At 39.4% G+C, this 17,280-nt stretch overlaps 1 protein-coding gene across 1 annotated transcript; it reads left to right on the forward strand.

Moving 5' to 3' along the window:
- The first annotated feature begins 12,760 nt into the window (after positions 1-12,760).
- Positions 12,761-16,897, forward strand: MAP10 (microtubule associated protein 10). Its single transcript, XM_055308878.1, has one exon. The coding sequence runs from the start codon at positions 12,790-12,792 to the stop codon at positions 15,532-15,534; it is 2,745 nt and encodes a 914-aa protein (XP_055164853.1). The 5' UTR covers positions 12,761-12,789; the 3' UTR covers positions 15,535-16,897.
- The last annotated feature ends 383 nt before the right edge of the window (positions 16,898-17,280 follow it).

Genomic DNA, 17,280 nt, shown 5'->3' on the forward strand with positions numbered 1-17,280 from the left:
TGGAGTACCACCTGTATTAGTCAGGTAGGGCTGCAATGACTAATTTACCGCAGTCTGGGAAACTTAAAAAACAGAAATTTATTTTCTCATAGTTCAGGAGGCTGGAAGTCCAGGCAGGTAGGTCTGGTTTCTAGTGAGAGCTCTCTCTTTGGCTTGCAAACAGCTGCCTTCTCACAGTGTCCTTGTATGGCCTTTTCTCTATGCACACACACTCCTTGTGTCTGATTTTCTTCTTATAAAGGGCACCAGTCTGGATTTGGGCTCTACCCTAATAATCTCACTTAACGCTCCTTCATTACCTCCTTCAAGGCCTCAGCTTCAAGCAATTCCACTAGGGGATAAGGCATGTGAACTTTAGGGAGACGCAATTTAGTCTGTAGTACTGCCATACACTTCTCCACAGCGACTGCATCATTTTATATTTCTACCCACAGGGCACAAGTTTCCAATTTCTCCATACCCTGCTCAATACTGGTTATTTTCTCTTTCTTTGTCAGCAGCCATCCTAATGTGTGTGAGGAGTACCATGTCCCTCTATGTGAAGCCCAGGAAAGTTGAGTAGCCACCCTAATATATATTGAATTCTATTTATGGCAAGTAGTACTGCCCCAATGTGCCAGGCTTTGCAGGTGGGAAGAAACAAAAGAGCAGAGTGATGTTGCAGAGCAGAGGGAATGATTTAAGAGAATCCAAGCTAAATGAACATGGAGTCTATTTTTAGCTGGGCCGGATCATCCTTACCTTCAGAGGTTACATACATTAAGAGTAATCATTTAAAAGAAGGCATACCTTACGATTACATGGTATCATTTACAAGCTCAGCTGTGGCTTCAGCAGGGTTCCTGTCCCTCCTGCCATCTGGTGGGCCCTGAGCAGTGTTCAAGAGAATGTTCACACCCAGCCCCTGAACAGAAAGGCAGGCTGCAGAGAAGCCTCGAATATCAGCAAGCTGGCGTGCAGAAAAAAGCGCTTAATCCTGTTTTCTTTAATCTCACTACCTACGGCCTTGGATTTAGTCAACCATCACTTCAAAACCCAAGGCAAATTGAACACAGTAGGGTCTCTTTGAAAAGGCCGGCACATTCTACGAGGTTCTCCTTGGTTTCTATAAAATACTATTCCACGCAGAGAAGAACACTAGAAATTGGGAGGAATCAGAGCTTTCTTTTCAATATTTGCTTTGCAAATTTTTAGCTCAGGATATTTTCCAAACTTTGTGCTCTACACAATCATCATATAAAGGATTATATTCTTCATTTATTAACCCAACAAATATACACAAATCCTGTATTTAGAAACAAGGTACCACGTTACCTGTGAGAAATAACATTGTCAGGGAGCTTATGGAGAACTACAGGCAATGACTCATGTGTGGAAGAATAATAATACCAGACAGAAAAATCGTTTGCAAGAGAGACTCAGTGCTGTGGGCGAAGAAAGATCACTTCCGGCCAGGATTTCCAGAAAGCATTTCAAAAAGGGTGTTTGAGTGAGGCTTTTAAGAGAGATCAAGTTTGAAATCTGTGGAGAAGTAGAGGAAGATTATCCCACGCAGAGTGAAAGCACACTATAAATCTAGTGCTGAGAATAGGGAGCTATCTGTATGAAAGAACAGTCTGGATGGCAGAAAAAAAGGTGGAAAAGGTAGTTGGAATCTGGTCTCAGAGATTCCGGTATTGCTAAGAAGTAAATCATTTCATGCTATTAATTGTCATTTAAAATGTGGAAATGTCACTGTGTACTTGACATGTTACGATATAAATGGTATGTACCTACAGAAACCAGATTTCCTTTCTGAAATTCCAGTTTGAGATATGATAAACACATGCATATTAAGGGGAAAATAAACTTTTCGATGTAAACTGTGCCTGTTACCCTAGAATAGCTGATGGGAACTTTGTGAAGCAAGTTGAAAGATATTATATACATACAAAAGGAGAGGTGGAGAGGGAGATTCTTGTAGTAGCAGAGGTTCACCTCTCCACCTCTTGAAGCAGCTCAGCTGGCATTGAGAAACAGGCAAGGTCAGAAAGAATTCCAAATATGCTTGGCCTTTAAACTCTATAAATAGAAGGCATGTTATTTATATCTAACCTACTTACAAATACCCTTTATTTTAAGTGGCTAGCTGGGACAGCCATCAAAACTTAATTTGGGGTAGTCCAGAAGCTTGCAACTCCAGCAAGGAAAGGAAGTTTCCCCCAGAAACATTGTTATACATTGTGGTTAATTTCTACAGTACTGATATTACAGAAATATATCTTTATAAGTTCATGGCTTTTGCAGCTGATCTGGTAAGAATCTTGTGAAACCAACACCCTAAAACCCTAATATTTTTTATTGTGAAAAGGTCCAAACATACACCAAAGCATAGAAAATAATATCATGAACTTGCATGTACACCTACCACACAGATTCATTTAATTATCAAGATTTCACCACATTTGTTTTACCTACTCATTTTTTTTTTTTTTAAATCTGGAAGCATTATAAAGCATTCTAAGAGACGTCATTCCATTCCTACTGCTAGAGTGGGCAGTTAGTTAGGCTTTCACAGGATGGCTGGCGGCCAGCAAAGGGGGAGTCACAAGCCAGCTACCTGGAAAGTTACAGACCTATCCTGGCAGCATTCCAAAGACAAAGCCCCAAGAAGCTGGATCAAACCAGATCAGGCCAAACACAAAGAAGGCCAGAGACCCTGATCAAGTAAGGGAGAAAAGGCATGAAATGCTCTTCCCAAAGAAATCCTCTCCCCAAGTAAGAAATATTCCACCCCCTAGTTAACCAGTGTCAATAAAAGATAGAGACCCAAAGCCTGGGGCATGCAGCTCTCCCTGGAACTTGCCAGCTCTCCCATCTCAAGAGTGTACTTTCACTTTAATAAACTTCCCTACTTGAACCACTCAACCAAGTGTCTGGTCTGTCCTTGAATTCTTTCTTGCATGGAGACCATTGGGCCTCCAGTGGCATCCTAGGGACAGGCTGAGCAGAGGCCTCAGGGCCCAGGGGTCTCCCCTGTTCACCTGGCAACACTAGAACCTCACTGGGAATCTGTTATAGACACAAACATTTTCTTAAATAATCTTAATGAGATTAACACACTTCATATTAATGATGATTCTTTTGTATCATCTAGTGCCAGTTTACAATCACATTGTACCTAGTCTCCAGCATGTCTTTGTTTTAGATGGTTTGAGTAAGAATCCAAAGAAAGGCCCAAACTTGGGATCCCTGGGTGGCGCAGCGGTTTAGTGCCTGCCTTTGGCCCAGGGCACAATCCTGGAGACCTGGGATCGAATCCCACGTCGGGCTCCCAGTGCATGGGGCCTGCTTCTCCCTCTGCCTGTGTCTCTGCCTCTCTCTCTCTCTCTCTGTGTGTGTGTGTGTGTGTGACTATCATAAATAAATAAAAATTTAAAAAAATTAAAAAAAAAAAGAAAAGAAAGGCCCAAACTTGCTTGGTGGTTAAGTCTCTTTAAGACTCCATTGGAGCAGCCCCTTATCTCCCTCCCCTTTCTCCACATCCTTGACTTATTTAAACTGGGTCAGTTTTCTCATGGAACGTTTGATATTCTGCATTTGTCTCTTAGCTTCACTGGTATTATTTTGGTTCCTCTGTACCCCAAAATACATTTTTAAATTGGATATTGTCCATTTCCTACATATGAATACTCTCTTTGGCATAGGCAAGAAAGCTAAGGGAATTTATTGGGATAAACATAAGTTGGGTTTTTTTTTAACCAAGCAGAACTGAATTTTTATTCTAATGCCAGGTTTAATGTCACTTAATGGTTGTGTAAATTCATATTTGTGTGCATTTTTTAACTTCTCCAAGTTTGTTTCGTTATGAGCATATCGGTAATTTCCTGGGGTTGCTCTGAGGATCACAGGAAGAGAATTTATAAAGATCCCAATCCAACGGCAAGCACAGATAAGAGGCACTACAGAACTGGAAGTACCTAGGGAGTTACTTTAGTGTACACCTACCTCCAGCGTATGACCAGAGCCTCCTAAAGGACTGGTCTGCTTGATGAAGTTACCAACACTTGGTTTATTTCCCAGATTTCAAAAGATAGGTATCTTACTAATTATGAAAACAACAGCTGGCTATTTTTTTTTGAAGAATCTAAATTATATGGGTAGTGATTTAAAAGAAATCTAATTTAAAATGTAATTCCATTAAATGAAACAGCTATTTATATTCATCCTGACAATTAAGCCAAAAGGCCTAACTGTTTATATGTATGAGAAAGAGAGAAGAATTCATGAATTTAACTGTATCATTCAGATACATCCACAGATACACATGCTCCAGAATTGTCTGGGCCTGAGTTCGCATTTGAACACGCATGCTACAGTTTGAGAATCTATGTGATATTCTGGGAGTAAACTTCCCAGAGTTGGTGAACTTGTCCCAGAGTTACATGGTTATGAAATGGAGAAGCTGATATTTGAATCAGGACCCCTAGACTTCAAAGCCTATGTAGATTCCTCTAGGCCATGTTTCTAAATGCCAATGACCATCAGAGAACTCTCACTAAACACTTCTGTCAATCTTATGTAACACTGAGTTTATCAAAGAACCCATGTTTTCAAAGCCTTATGATGCTGCATGATTTCCCTGGATCCCTTTCTGGAAGAGATTTATCTAAGTGGGCTTTTAAGCCACTCTTCCCCTTTAATCACTAGTAGTAACTTTGCTTACTCTCCAGCCTCAATGCCCTGCCTTCCTTCCCAACCCTCCAGTCTTTCTCTCTGTCCTTCTTGAGTGAAGGGATTTCCAATATCAAGTTCTGACAAGTTTAAAATAAAAATTGAAAATGCAGTGCAGAGCTTTGGGACAAATTTACAGAATTTCTTTAGATTATTTTCACTATTTACAAACAATTTATTTAGATTATTTATTTCATGTCTGTGATGTGGGAAGTGGTAATCATGGTTCTGATCATAACTCTGTCCCTGATGTAATGATAGCATAATGGAAAAAGCTACGATTCCCGCTATCCAGAAACTTAGAAAGGGAAGGGCCAGAAACAAAGAAAAAGAGATCCACATTCAAACCCTGTACACATTCTGAGAATTAAGACCAAGTCATCTTTACTACTAATAGAATATACCACACTGAGTGTTTCTAAAATTCCATGTTTTTACAGTTTAAGTTGTGTGAAGTTCATTGTAATCTTCTAATTGAGATCTTCCTGCCTCAGGAATACATTATATACTTCATTCAGCATAATACTCTCCATTCCATCCATGTCAAAGTAAATAATGGGTGAAATAAGTCAATCAGAGAAGGACAATCATTATATGGGGAATATAAAAAAATAGTGAAAAATATTATAGGGGAAAGGAGAGAAAACGAGTAAGAAAAATCAGAGGGAGGGTGACAAAACATGAGAGACTCCTAACTCTGGGAAACAAACAAGGGGTAGTGGAAGAGGATGTGGGTGGGGTGATGGGGTGACTGGGTGACGGGCACTGAGAGGGGCACTTGATGGGATGAGCACTGGGTGTTATACTATATATTGGCAAATCGAACTCCAATAAAAAATACATATTAAGAAAAAGTAAGGTCTATCATAGCCTCTGTGATCAATCTAAAATCAAATCTTTTGTTTCAAAACACTAACAATAAAAAATAATTATAAATGTACAAAGTAAAAAAAAAAAAAAGGAATACATTATATATGTAGAACCCTGAAACACAAGCCTTTGGAAGCCAGTGGGAGACAACCCAGGATAGCCAGAGAGCTGCATCAGAAATCCCAGTCTATCTCTCCCTTCTCTTTTTTAAAAAGATTTTATTTATTTGAGAGAGAGAAAGAGTGCATGAGCATGTGCCAAGTGTGCGCAGGCCGAGGAGCAGAGGAAGAGAGACAATCTGCCTCCATGCTCAGTACCAAGCCCGACACGGGGCTTGATCTCATGACCCTGAGATCATGACCCGAGCCAAAATCAAGAGTCAGACATTTATCCGATTGAGCCAGCCCGGTGCTCCCCACCTCCAAGTCTGTCTCTTAAGCAATTCTCAGAACTAAGGTTTCTAGATTTGTTATGCCAGACAAGCATTTGCAAGGGGATTCTGAATACAGTAAAGGGGAAAGGGCTTTAAATTGACCTTTGTATATTACTGTTAAGTTTACAGATCTTACTTCCTGTATTTTTCTCATTTTCCCTTTAGAATCATCTCTTATTTTAGCTCCTTGTTTTTATGATATCTTTACTTTTTTGTCATATTCTTTTTTAATAGGGTTTATTTTTTTAGAGCAGTTTTATATGCATAAAAAATTGCACAGAAAGTGTAGAGATTTCTTATATCCCTCCTGACCCCACATATGCATAGTCCTTCCATTATCAACATCCTTCACTAGAGTGGTACATCTGTTCCAATTGGTGAACCTACATTGACACATCAGCATTGCTCAAAGTCCATAGTTCACATTGGGCTTCATTCTTAGTATGCACATTCTATGGGTTTGGACAAATGCACTATGACAGGTATCCATCACCAGGGTAAAAATCCTCTGTGCTCTATTCATCCCTTTCTCCCCTCTAACCTCCTTGGAAACCAACAATTTCTTTTCTTCTTTTTCTTTTTTTCTATCTCCATAGTTTTGCTTTTCCAGAATGTCATATTGTTGAACTCAGACAGTATAAAGCTTTTCTGATTGGCTTCTTTCACTTAGTAATATGCAGTTAAGTTTCCTCCATGTCTTTTCACAGCTTAATAGTTCTTTTTTTTTTTTAAGCACTGAATAATGTTCTATTCAGATGCACCACAGTTAATTTTCCACTCACCTACTGAAAGACATCTCGGTTGCTTGACTGTCACTGGCAATTATGAAAATATGCTCTAAGCATCTATGCACAGGTTTTTGTGCAGTGGTAAGTTTCGATTCCTTTGGGTAAATACCAAGGAAGGTGATTGCTGGATCATATAGTAAGGGTATGTTTACATTTTAAGATACTGACAAATTGTCTTCCAAAGTGGCAGTACCATTTTGCATTCCCACCAGCAATGAACAAGAGTCTTCTTGCTCGCTCCACATCCTCATCAGCATCTGGTGCTGTCAATATTCTGGATTTGGGTCATTTTGATAGATGTGTGTGGTATCACTCTCTTACTATAATTTGCATGTTTCTGATGATATGATATATGATCTGGAGCATCCTTTTACATGCTTATTTTCTATTCATGTATCATCTTTGGTGAGGTGTTCTTCAGGTCTTTGGCTCATGTTTTTGTTCAGTGGTTTGTTTTCTCATTGTTGCACTTTAATTAAGAGTTCTTCACATATTTTGATGAACAGTTTTTTAACAAATACAACCTTCTGAAAATATTTTCTCTTAGGATTTGTCTTTTCGTTCTTTTAACAGTGTCATTCACAGAGCAAAACATTTTTAATTTTAATAAGATCCAGCTTATCATTTCTTTCTTTCATGGATCATGCCTTTGGTGTTGTATCTAAAAAGTGATTGTTAAACCCAAGGTCATCTAGATTTTGTCCTATGTTATCTTCAAGGAGTTTTATAGTTTTGTGTTTTGCATTTAAGCTGTGATCCATTTTGAATTAAATTTTGTGAAAGCTGTGATTTTTTTTCAATGTGGATGTCCAGCTGTTCCAGCACCATTTGTTGAATAGACTGCCTTTGCTTTTTTTGTATTACCTTTATTCCTTTGTCAAAAATCAGTTGATGGGTCTATTTCTGAGCTTTTTATTCTGTCCCATTTTTTAAAAGATTTTATTTATTTGAGAGAGAGAAAGAGCATAAATGGGAGGAGGAACAGAGAGGGAGAAGCAGACTCCTGGCTGAGCAGGGAGCCCAATGTGGGGCTTGATCCCGGCAGTCCGGGATCATGAGCCAAAGGCAGATGCTTAATAGGCTGAGCCACCCAGCTTCCCCTTATTCTGTCTCATTGGTCTATTTGTCTATTCTTTCATTAATACCACATTGATTTAATTACTGTAGCTTTATCATAAGACTTGAAGATGGGTAATGTCAGTTGTTCAACTATGTCCATCAATATTGTGTTGGCTATTTTGGGTCTTTTGCCTCTCCATCTAAACTTTCAAATCAGTTTGTAGGTAACCACAAAAATCACTTGCTTGGATTTTGATTGGCTTTGCATTGACTATATATTAAGTTGGGAATAACTGGTATCTTGACAATATTGGGTCTTCCTCTCCATAGCCATGGACTATTTCTCCATTCATTTAGTTTTTCTTTGATCTTGTCAGAGTTTTCTAGTTTTCCTCAGTACAGATCTGTAACAAAACAGCAAATACAATTACTGAGACTTTGGGTTGACAGGAAGGCAGAGTTTGTTTGAGAGGCAGCCAAACGAGGGCAAGTTTCACCTTCCTGAAAGGGGAGAGAAGAAGTCTTTTATAATCATAGGAGTTGAGACTACATACATATTGATGAAATGAAGGGGGGAAAGTTAACTCTCCATGAGGAAAGATGGAGTATCCTTACTGAGCAAACATATATGTAACATATACCCCATGTTCACTTTGGGGTGGAGACTTCACATCAGAAGAAGGCAAAATTTAGCCCCTAATGTCAGGCAGCTATCTTAAGACAAAAAGGGGCATGCTCTGAGAGTTGGTATAAATTAGATGGGGTCTTGGGCTTGTTAGCTCAGGTAAGAAATGCAGTCTTGCTTGTTCACAGGCTGGAACCCTATCAGTTGACATTGAGTCCAGGCTTCATGGATTTGTTAGTGGGGCTTGAAAAGATAACAATAGCTGATTAGGGAGAAACAGTTCTCTGAAAAACAAACTTTAAATTTTCTACTAGTTCCGACCTTATTAATCCTGTGGGGCATGCACGGTTTCAGATCTTGTACATATTTTCTTAGATTTATACCTAAGTATGTATGTGTGTATCCATTTAATTTATTTATTTATTTATTTATTTATTATACCTATTTATTTTTAGGGAGGTGCCAATGATAATGGTATTATGTTTTCAATTTCAAATTCCATTTGTTCATTGCTGGTATATAGGAAAACTACGGATTTGAGTATAATAACTTGATATCCTGCAACGTTGCTATTATCACTTATTAGTTCCAAGAGTTTGGCAGTTATTTAGATTTTCTGCACAGATGATCATGTCATCTGCAAATAAAGACAATTTTATTTCTTTCTTGCCAATCTATATACCTCTTATTTTCTTTCCTTTTCTTATTGTCTTATAGGTAGGACTTACAGTTCAATGTTGAAAAGCAGTGGCAAAAGGGGACACACCTGCCTTGTTCCTGATCTTAGTGGAAAAACTTCTATTTTTTTCATCATAAGCCTGATGTTAGCTGTAAGCCTTTTATAGATTACATTCTTCTAAATGGGGGGAAAGAAGCACTGTGTAAAGTTATCCTTAAATAAAGAATATTGGATTTCATTTTCCCCTAGTTAGCTACATGCAGGCCCTCTCTTTACTCAGCTTTAGATCATCCTCCTGGCAGCCATCTTCAACCCTCTCAGTCTATGTCAATTATAGGTGGTTATATCTGATTTTAGAGCGAATCTGGACTAAGCTGGGAAGTTTATAGGCAGCAGGATGGCTTTACTAATGGGACTTGGAATTAGTATTTGGTGCTTCTAGAGTAAGTCCTGGGCATTTTCATGATCCCTGAGTTACAGACTCCTACTAATTGGGATTTGTTTGGTCCATAAAACTCAATGTCCACCTCACTTCCCTCAGTAGTACCTTAGAGACCTTCCATTTTCCAAAGCTTAGTAAATTAGGTTGGAGCTATGACATCTACATGGTTTTTGCCAGCCTCCATACTCCTGCAGAAGCTGATGTTTCCCCACATATTTGCATTTCTGCTCCAAAGTAGACCAGCCACCCAGGATATGATGCTGTTCCCTTACTTAATTCCATCACTGCCATATTGTTACAACTTCTGCTAAACCATCCCACCTAGACCTAAAGGGATGGATCTAGAGCCCTTATGATATGATATACTGTCTTCCTTTAAAAAGCAGACAGACCCACAGCTCAATCAGTTTCACTAATCCAGTTGCTGTTTCCTCTCAAAATTATTAGTGTAATCATGCCTTACCTTAGTTAATGGTTGTGACTGTCTCTTTTCACCTTAAAGTTATTCCCCAGAAAAGGATGTCAGTATCACATCAAATCCTAATTCATTAGAAATCAAGCCAAAATTCTTATAACATGCACAAGAAAACTATAATAGTCACAAGAAAACTCACATAAAAAAGGAACAAGTCTCATTGCCATACTTATCTATGCCTTATATGAAGAAATTAGGTTGCTTCTCCATCTTGATGTTTTGTAAACCTGTATTTCCAGCCCAGATCTCTCAAGGTTTCAGATTCATATATTTAACTTACACCTTCCACCTGGATGTATAACAAGTACATATCAGGACACTGAAACTCATAGTTTTCTCTTCTGGTCTCTCCCTTCTTTAAGAGCAATTACAAAAAAAAAAAAAAAAAAAAAAAAAACCCTGCTTCTCTGTGTCTGATCCATCAACCTAATTGCCTAAAGTAGAAACCTGTGCTTCACCTTCCATTCCCTCATACCTCACATACAATCAATCAACCAGTCCCATTAAATCTCTCTCTGAAATATTTAAGTCTGCTTATTTCTCTCCACACCATTGCCAACATCCTAATCCAGGCCACCCCCACAATAAACTTCAAACTCCTTAATGTTGCATAGCAGATTTATATCTTAAAGTATTAATGTACATTAATCCATAGTTTCTTGCCTAGCCCTGCCTTTTCCTATAACAAAAACAGTTGGCCACCACATGAAAGGTAAAGCACAGAGCACATAAACTTTTACAGATTGAGAACAATAGGCCCATGTCAGATAAATTATTTATTCTAACTCAGCTTAGTGCTTTAAAAAATTCAACCAAAAAGTCTGCTATATGGAAAATAGTAAGTAAAATGATATTTATTTTAACAAGATGCCAGGCTATATAAATATAGTATAACATAGTAAATAGTGTATTATACTATATAGCATACTATTTAACATGATATACTGTATTACTATAATACTAATATTGCATAATGCTAATATTATAATATTTTTATAAGGTAGATACTACAAGTACCTCATTTTTTGATGAGGAAAATGATTCACAAATGGTTGAGAAGCTAATTTATGATCACAGAGACAAGATTTGAGCTAGGTTGTTTGCTTATAGAATTTAGGCTCTCGGCCACAGCATTGTGCTATTTCTCCATGTATGGTCTGTGGACGTTGAAATGTTTTAATTTTCATAGCAAAAGTTTTACTTGTTAAATTTAACACTGTTTACAATTATAAAATATTATTCATATATTGCAATACCAATCATATAGAGTATATGGGCAAAGAATATGAATATATTATCTCTATAGAAACTTTACAAATTATAGAAGCAATGTCCTTATAGAAGAAGGACACTGGTTTCACTGTCTGTATGCAGGAGATATGCAAGTGCTAATATTCCACATTATTAACCCTACCCAAAAGACTTACAGCAGGATGCACATATGGACTCTATGCCATTGCTTTCCATTGGTGAATATGTTGTTTTCTATTGCTCTGTGTCATCCATCCATTAAGCATGTCACTTGATAAACGTTTCCTCTGCAAGTAGCTAGTAAGATTCTCGAGGCCAAGAGTAGTATATTCTATTTATATATTGCAATGAAACCTCCCTCAGTCTTCACACTGAAGCATCAACTCCCTCCAATTCTGAATTTCCCTTGAGCTTTACAACGTTCTTCTGAGCTTTGATGTAATGTAATTTAACTATAAATTATAAAGCTGTCTAAAATTAAACATATTCACATAATGTCTGGCAGGAACCTCAAACTACAATCCCAAAAACCCAAAGTAACTTAAAAAAAAAAATCAAATCTATGCATTTTTTTTCTCCTTCAGCAGTGAAAAACTTTTATCCATAACTTCTCGCCCCTAGTCACCAAATTCTAAATTCTTCTATCACAAATGCCTCTTCTTTCATCTCTCTTGTCCTCTCCCCTGACCCTGAGCAAGTTCAGGCCACCACCTGCACCAATGGGACAGCCTCCTAGTAGATTGCCCTGAATTCAATTTGTTACTTGGTTTCGATCTAGCTGGTTTACTGAGGTTAGAAATATGTGTCCTTGAGAATCTGGGATAGTGCTCTAAGATCTTTTCCCCTCCCCAAACTGGGTGTTTAAGCAGATATATTTGCTTTGTTAAATGGAATCATTAACATTAATCTCACACATGGTGATTGCTCAAATGGAAATGGGACCACACCCGCTGTGCGTCTCGGTGCTATCATAATTTACCCAGATAGGGGCTCCCACGCTGCTTCCCAGCAGCGTCATCACCTTTTGGGTGGAGCCGGAGAAGACAGACAAGGCCGACCCTGGAGAGTGACCTGCCTTTCTTCTGCCCTGGGGTCTGGAGTCCGGATTTACTTTCAATTTTCCCCAGAGTTAGACCTGACCTCAAAATTGCATGAGATCTGCATGGGTAAAAACGTGGCCAAAACAAACAAACAAACAAAAAAAAAAAGTCTGTTTTCTTGCCATCATATTATCACGCTTCAGGGTTAAAAATAATCGTGTTAACGTAAGCCTGGAGAGCAAGATGCGCGGAGCAGCGAAAACTCCCAGAGCTACTGCTGCCCAGACCTGCAGGGGTCCCCCTTAAGTCTCGCGAGAGAACACGCATAGGCGCTGTGGTCACCCTGACTCTCGCGAGAACCAGCTTCGGGTCCCCTTCCCCGAGCCGGCGGCAGTGTCTCCAGGGGCAACAGCAATGGCGGCCCCCACGTCCGAGCGGCTCTTCTCTCTGGAGCTGCTCGTCGACTGGGTGCGTCTTGAAGCCGGGCTGCCGCCGCCGCCGCCGCCGCCGCCGCCGCCGCCCGTAGTCGCGGTGGAGGAGGAGCTAGAGGAGGCCGAGGAGGAGGAGGCGGCACGGCCGCCACCGCCGTCGCGCGACCTGCGCCCCGCGGTGGCCTTCCGCCTGCTGGACTTCCCCACGCTGCTGGTTTACCCCCCGGAAGGCCCCGGCGCCCCAGCCCCGGAACCCCGGCCCGGCCTGGTCCGCTTCGGCCGCGGCAAGTCCTGTCTCTTCCGCCTGCACGCCGCCACCCTGCACCGCCTGCTCCTGCGGACCCCGCTCCACACCCTGCTGCTGCAGCTGCCCCCGGGGCGCCCGACTCCTGCCCCCCAGCTCCTGGGTGCCTGTCGCATCTCGCTGGCCGCCGCCGCCCACCAGGTCCTGGGGCCGGCCGCCTCTGGCTGCTCCCAGGGTCGCCGCGGAAGTTTCCCTCTGCATGACCAAGTTGGGCAGCGGGTTGGGGACATTGCTCTGGGCTACCGCTTGACCGACTTGGGAAGCAGCCTGCTGAGCCACCTGGAGAGGCCAGTCGCTTCCACGGGAGGTGGGGTGGAGCGTGCAGAAGTCGCTTCCCAAGCCCCGCAGGAAACACAGCGACCGAAGTCAGAGCCCGGAACCAGGGATGCTGATAGGTCTCTCGCCAGTTTAAAAATCCCAAAGGCACAGAAGGAGTTGAGGGAAAAAGCTGCCCACCGTCAGACCAACGCCGGTAACGCAGTTTCTGTGGAGCATGGCAAAACCAGCCCTGTGTGTGCAAATTCTAGTGGGGTGAGGAGCGTCAGCCCCCCAGATCAGGAGGTCACAGAGTTGGACATTGAAACCAACACATTTTGCCCCCCTCCTCTGTATTACACTCATTTGACGCAGGAAAAGATGCCTCCTGTACGGGGTACAATCACCATTAAGCCACAGATAAATGTACCTGAGGGACTGAATGGTATTTTTCTGGAGGAAAATCGTGCAACGGCCCCAACAGATACTGATTGTCTGAAACATACTAAGTCTGGGACCCGGGAGAGCCCTCCAATGCTCATAAATCCCCCCCATGTTCAGGATGTAGGAGCAAGTGATCAAACTGCAGATCATGCCCAAACTGAACAAAATAGAGTTAATACAATAAGGCAGCTGCCTTTGTTAAATGCTTTGTTGGTTGAGTTGTCTGTGTTACACAACCAACCTGTGGCAAGCCCTACTCAAATACATCCTCACCTAGCCTGGTTATATAGAACTGAGGATAAGAGGTCACCAGAACCTTCTACCAAATGCACATGTAAATCTGAATCTAAGGATAAGCTTTCAATGGGGGGAAATGAAAAGTCAGTGAATCTTCAGTATAAAAGGAACCAAGTTGAAAATCTCAAAAAAGGTAAATATCTTGAAAAGAACAGTGATAACCCTCCCAAAAGAGTTCCGAGGGGGAAGCTGCTCTATGGTTTAACAAAGACACTTAAACTACGTTTAAAGCAGACAAATCCTGATATGTTGGTAGTACATGAAAAAAGAGAACAGTATAGAAAAATGCAAGCACAGATGTTAGGTACAAAACTCAGAATTCCATCATCTAAAGTTAAAGCATTGAGCTTTGCCAAAGTACATCAGAAGCTGCACCAACTACCTAAAGATAAGTGTTTGGAATTAGATGCATCTTTTGCTGAAAACAGTGACACCTCAAAGCAAATCAGTGGAGTTTTGGGTGACCCTAGCACAAGTCAAGAAACTAAACTGAAACGCGCAGCCGAAAAAACAGTAGATTGTAAACATAGAATAAGTAATGGTTTATTGAAAGAAATTGCGAGTCCTGCAAATTCCATTGTTCTGGAAGGGCTTACTCCTGCAAGTATTTTGGAAGGAAAAATGGATATGAAAGTCCAGAGTCCACGTGTTTTCCAACAAGTTGCAGTTGTTGACAGAATTGTGGTAGATAAAGAAATAGAGAATAAACAGGTCAAAACCACTGATATTCTTACTGATAATATGAGTGAAAATAAACCAAGTAAAAATAGTTGCTCTGAAAGCATCTCAGAGTTAAAGTATTCAGATGACTTCACCAGCCCTTGCTCTTCCGAAGATTTCTCTACCACTGAGGACACTAGCAGGATTTTACAAGCTCATGATAGCAGTCCAGAGGCAGAAAATCCAAAATATAATCAATGCACAAGTAAATCTAGTGAAACAATACTGTCCATAAGAAAAAACAGCAGTGAAAAGAGTTCTGTTCTTAGCCCACCTTTTTCAACTGGATCACCAGTACACTCATATAAAAGATCTCATATTTCAAAGATTCAAGATAAAAGTTTGGAGGAAACATCTAGTATCTCTACCAGTGATTTATCTTTATTACATTGGACTGAGGAAAAAGAAAATCATATAGATCAAAATGGTATGCATAATTCTAAAGTTGCAAAGAGGGATCAGGACATGTCTATAAAACCTAAAACAAGAACTGGTGGCAAGTCTTCAGAAAAAAGCCAGTCACCTCGGACATCTCAAGTGAGTTCTTATCTGCCATCTAATTTGTCAGAACTAGAACTTAATGTTCTGGATAGCAGTACATCAGATCACTTTGAGGAAGAGGATGAAATTGCTTCACTAAATATTTCCAAGCAATGCAGAGATATTTGTGAATTAGTGATAAATAAACTTCCAGGATATACAGTGTGAAAATACGTGCTTTTAAAAAGCATTTCATTTTCTATAACCTATGTGTACTGTTAAGTGAAAAAAATTTTAATGATTCTTTACATTATTTTAGTATATAAATTACATGAGTAATTCTTTTTAAAAAATACATTATTTTGATGTCTAGATGATACTCTGTTATACTGGACAATATTAATCATGAAATTACCTTATAATGTAGGTAAGATTTAGGTTGTTTATCTTATAAGAATAAAAATATCTTTCTAAACTATCTCAAAGTATCTATTTGAAAGTACCAGTCATCCTAAAGCTGACTCAGGCACACCATTAAAAAAAAAAGAAGGCTAATTAATAATTAGGATAACCTCAGATTTTAATAGGAATAAATCATTTAACAAATATAGAAGAACCTACTGTATGAGATGCCGAAAGTTACAAAAATATTTAAGATATAGCCCCTGTAGGTAGAGTTTACTGTTTTATACAGATGTGAATTTTTTAGGGGAATCTTAGATACGTACACACCCCGTATCCCCAGGAGGTGAAGTCCTTTTTCTATGTTGTCATTGTGCTCTATACTTCCAATCAGTGTAGTATGTTCTTTGTATCTGGCGCAGTCTGGCATGTGGGTGCGATAAAAGCATGTGTTGAAGGAATTAATAAAGGCCATGCATTTACACTAAGCTGATGGGAGGAACAAAATTAAGCAAACAAGTAGAAATCCTAAGAATAAGCAGCAGAAAATCCTTATTGGAAATATGGTTATTTGACTACAATATTTTTGTTTTGCTGTCTATAAATAGCCTGTAGGTGTTCTCTAAAGTTTTTGGGGAAGGAAGAGAAGGAAGTTAAAAGAGATGTCCTCCAGTTTCTTGTATAGAAATTCAATTTATTGTTGTCATTTCAGGTTTTTCCAAAATTGTTAAAAGTATGAAGGTTTGTCTTTAGGAATTCTAGTGATTATTTCTCTATAATTTTTTCCATAGATTTTGTACTTAAACCTTATTCTGTGTTCACACATTTACATGTACTTTTTTCCATTATATTTTAATTTTTACACTTTTTAATATGTTTGATATTTTTGGATGTATGAAGCGAAGACCTAATTTTCTTTCCTTTATGAATAATTAAATAGCTAGGCATTATCTTTTGAATGATAATAATTGATAAAATTCAGTAAAATGGTAAGGAATGAGGATGTTATATTTTGAGAAACAATATGAATAAAAGAAATATGGGAATGAGCATGATGTATTCATGGGACTGAAAATATCTTGATTAGAATGGTAGATTCATGCTACAGAGTGGTAAAAATGAAATTTGTTGAGTAAGAAAAGTCCCAGATTATAGGGAGCCTCAAATGCCAAGAATAATAAAGTCCTAAGCAATAGAAACAATACGGTATTTTATATTTTTTTTATTTTTTAAAAGATTTTATTTATTTATTCATGAAAGACAGAGAGAAAGGCAGAGACCTAGGGAGAGGGAGGAGCAGGCTCCAGGCAAGGAGTCTGATGTGGGACTCAACCCTAAGATCATGCCCTGAGCCAGGGGCAGGCGCTCAACTGCTGAGCCACCCAGGCGTCCCACAATATGGTATTTTAATTTATAAATGAGCGCCAATACGTAGTCATGACATTTTGAATACTATAAATTATTGAAATAATTTATTGGAGGCACAGAACTTATACCGGTAAAAGTTTTGAAATATGAAATGCTTTTTAATGGCTAGTGGCTATGATGTTAATTTTTCAGTTAATATAGAAC

This window comes from Nyctereutes procyonoides, unplaced genomic scaffold, assembly GCF_905146905.1.
Source record: "Nyctereutes procyonoides isolate TBG_1078 unplaced genomic scaffold, NYPRO_anot_genome, whole genome shotgun sequence".
NCBI classification, from domain to species: Eukaryota; Metazoa; Chordata; class Mammalia; order Carnivora; family Canidae; genus Nyctereutes; species Nyctereutes procyonoides.

What these genes read in the sequence shown, in the direction of transcription:
- MAP10 (XM_055308878.1), top strand. Translation starts at nt 12,790, where the DNA reads ATGGCGGCCCCCACGTCCGAGCGGCTCTTCTCTCTGGAGCTGCTCGTC.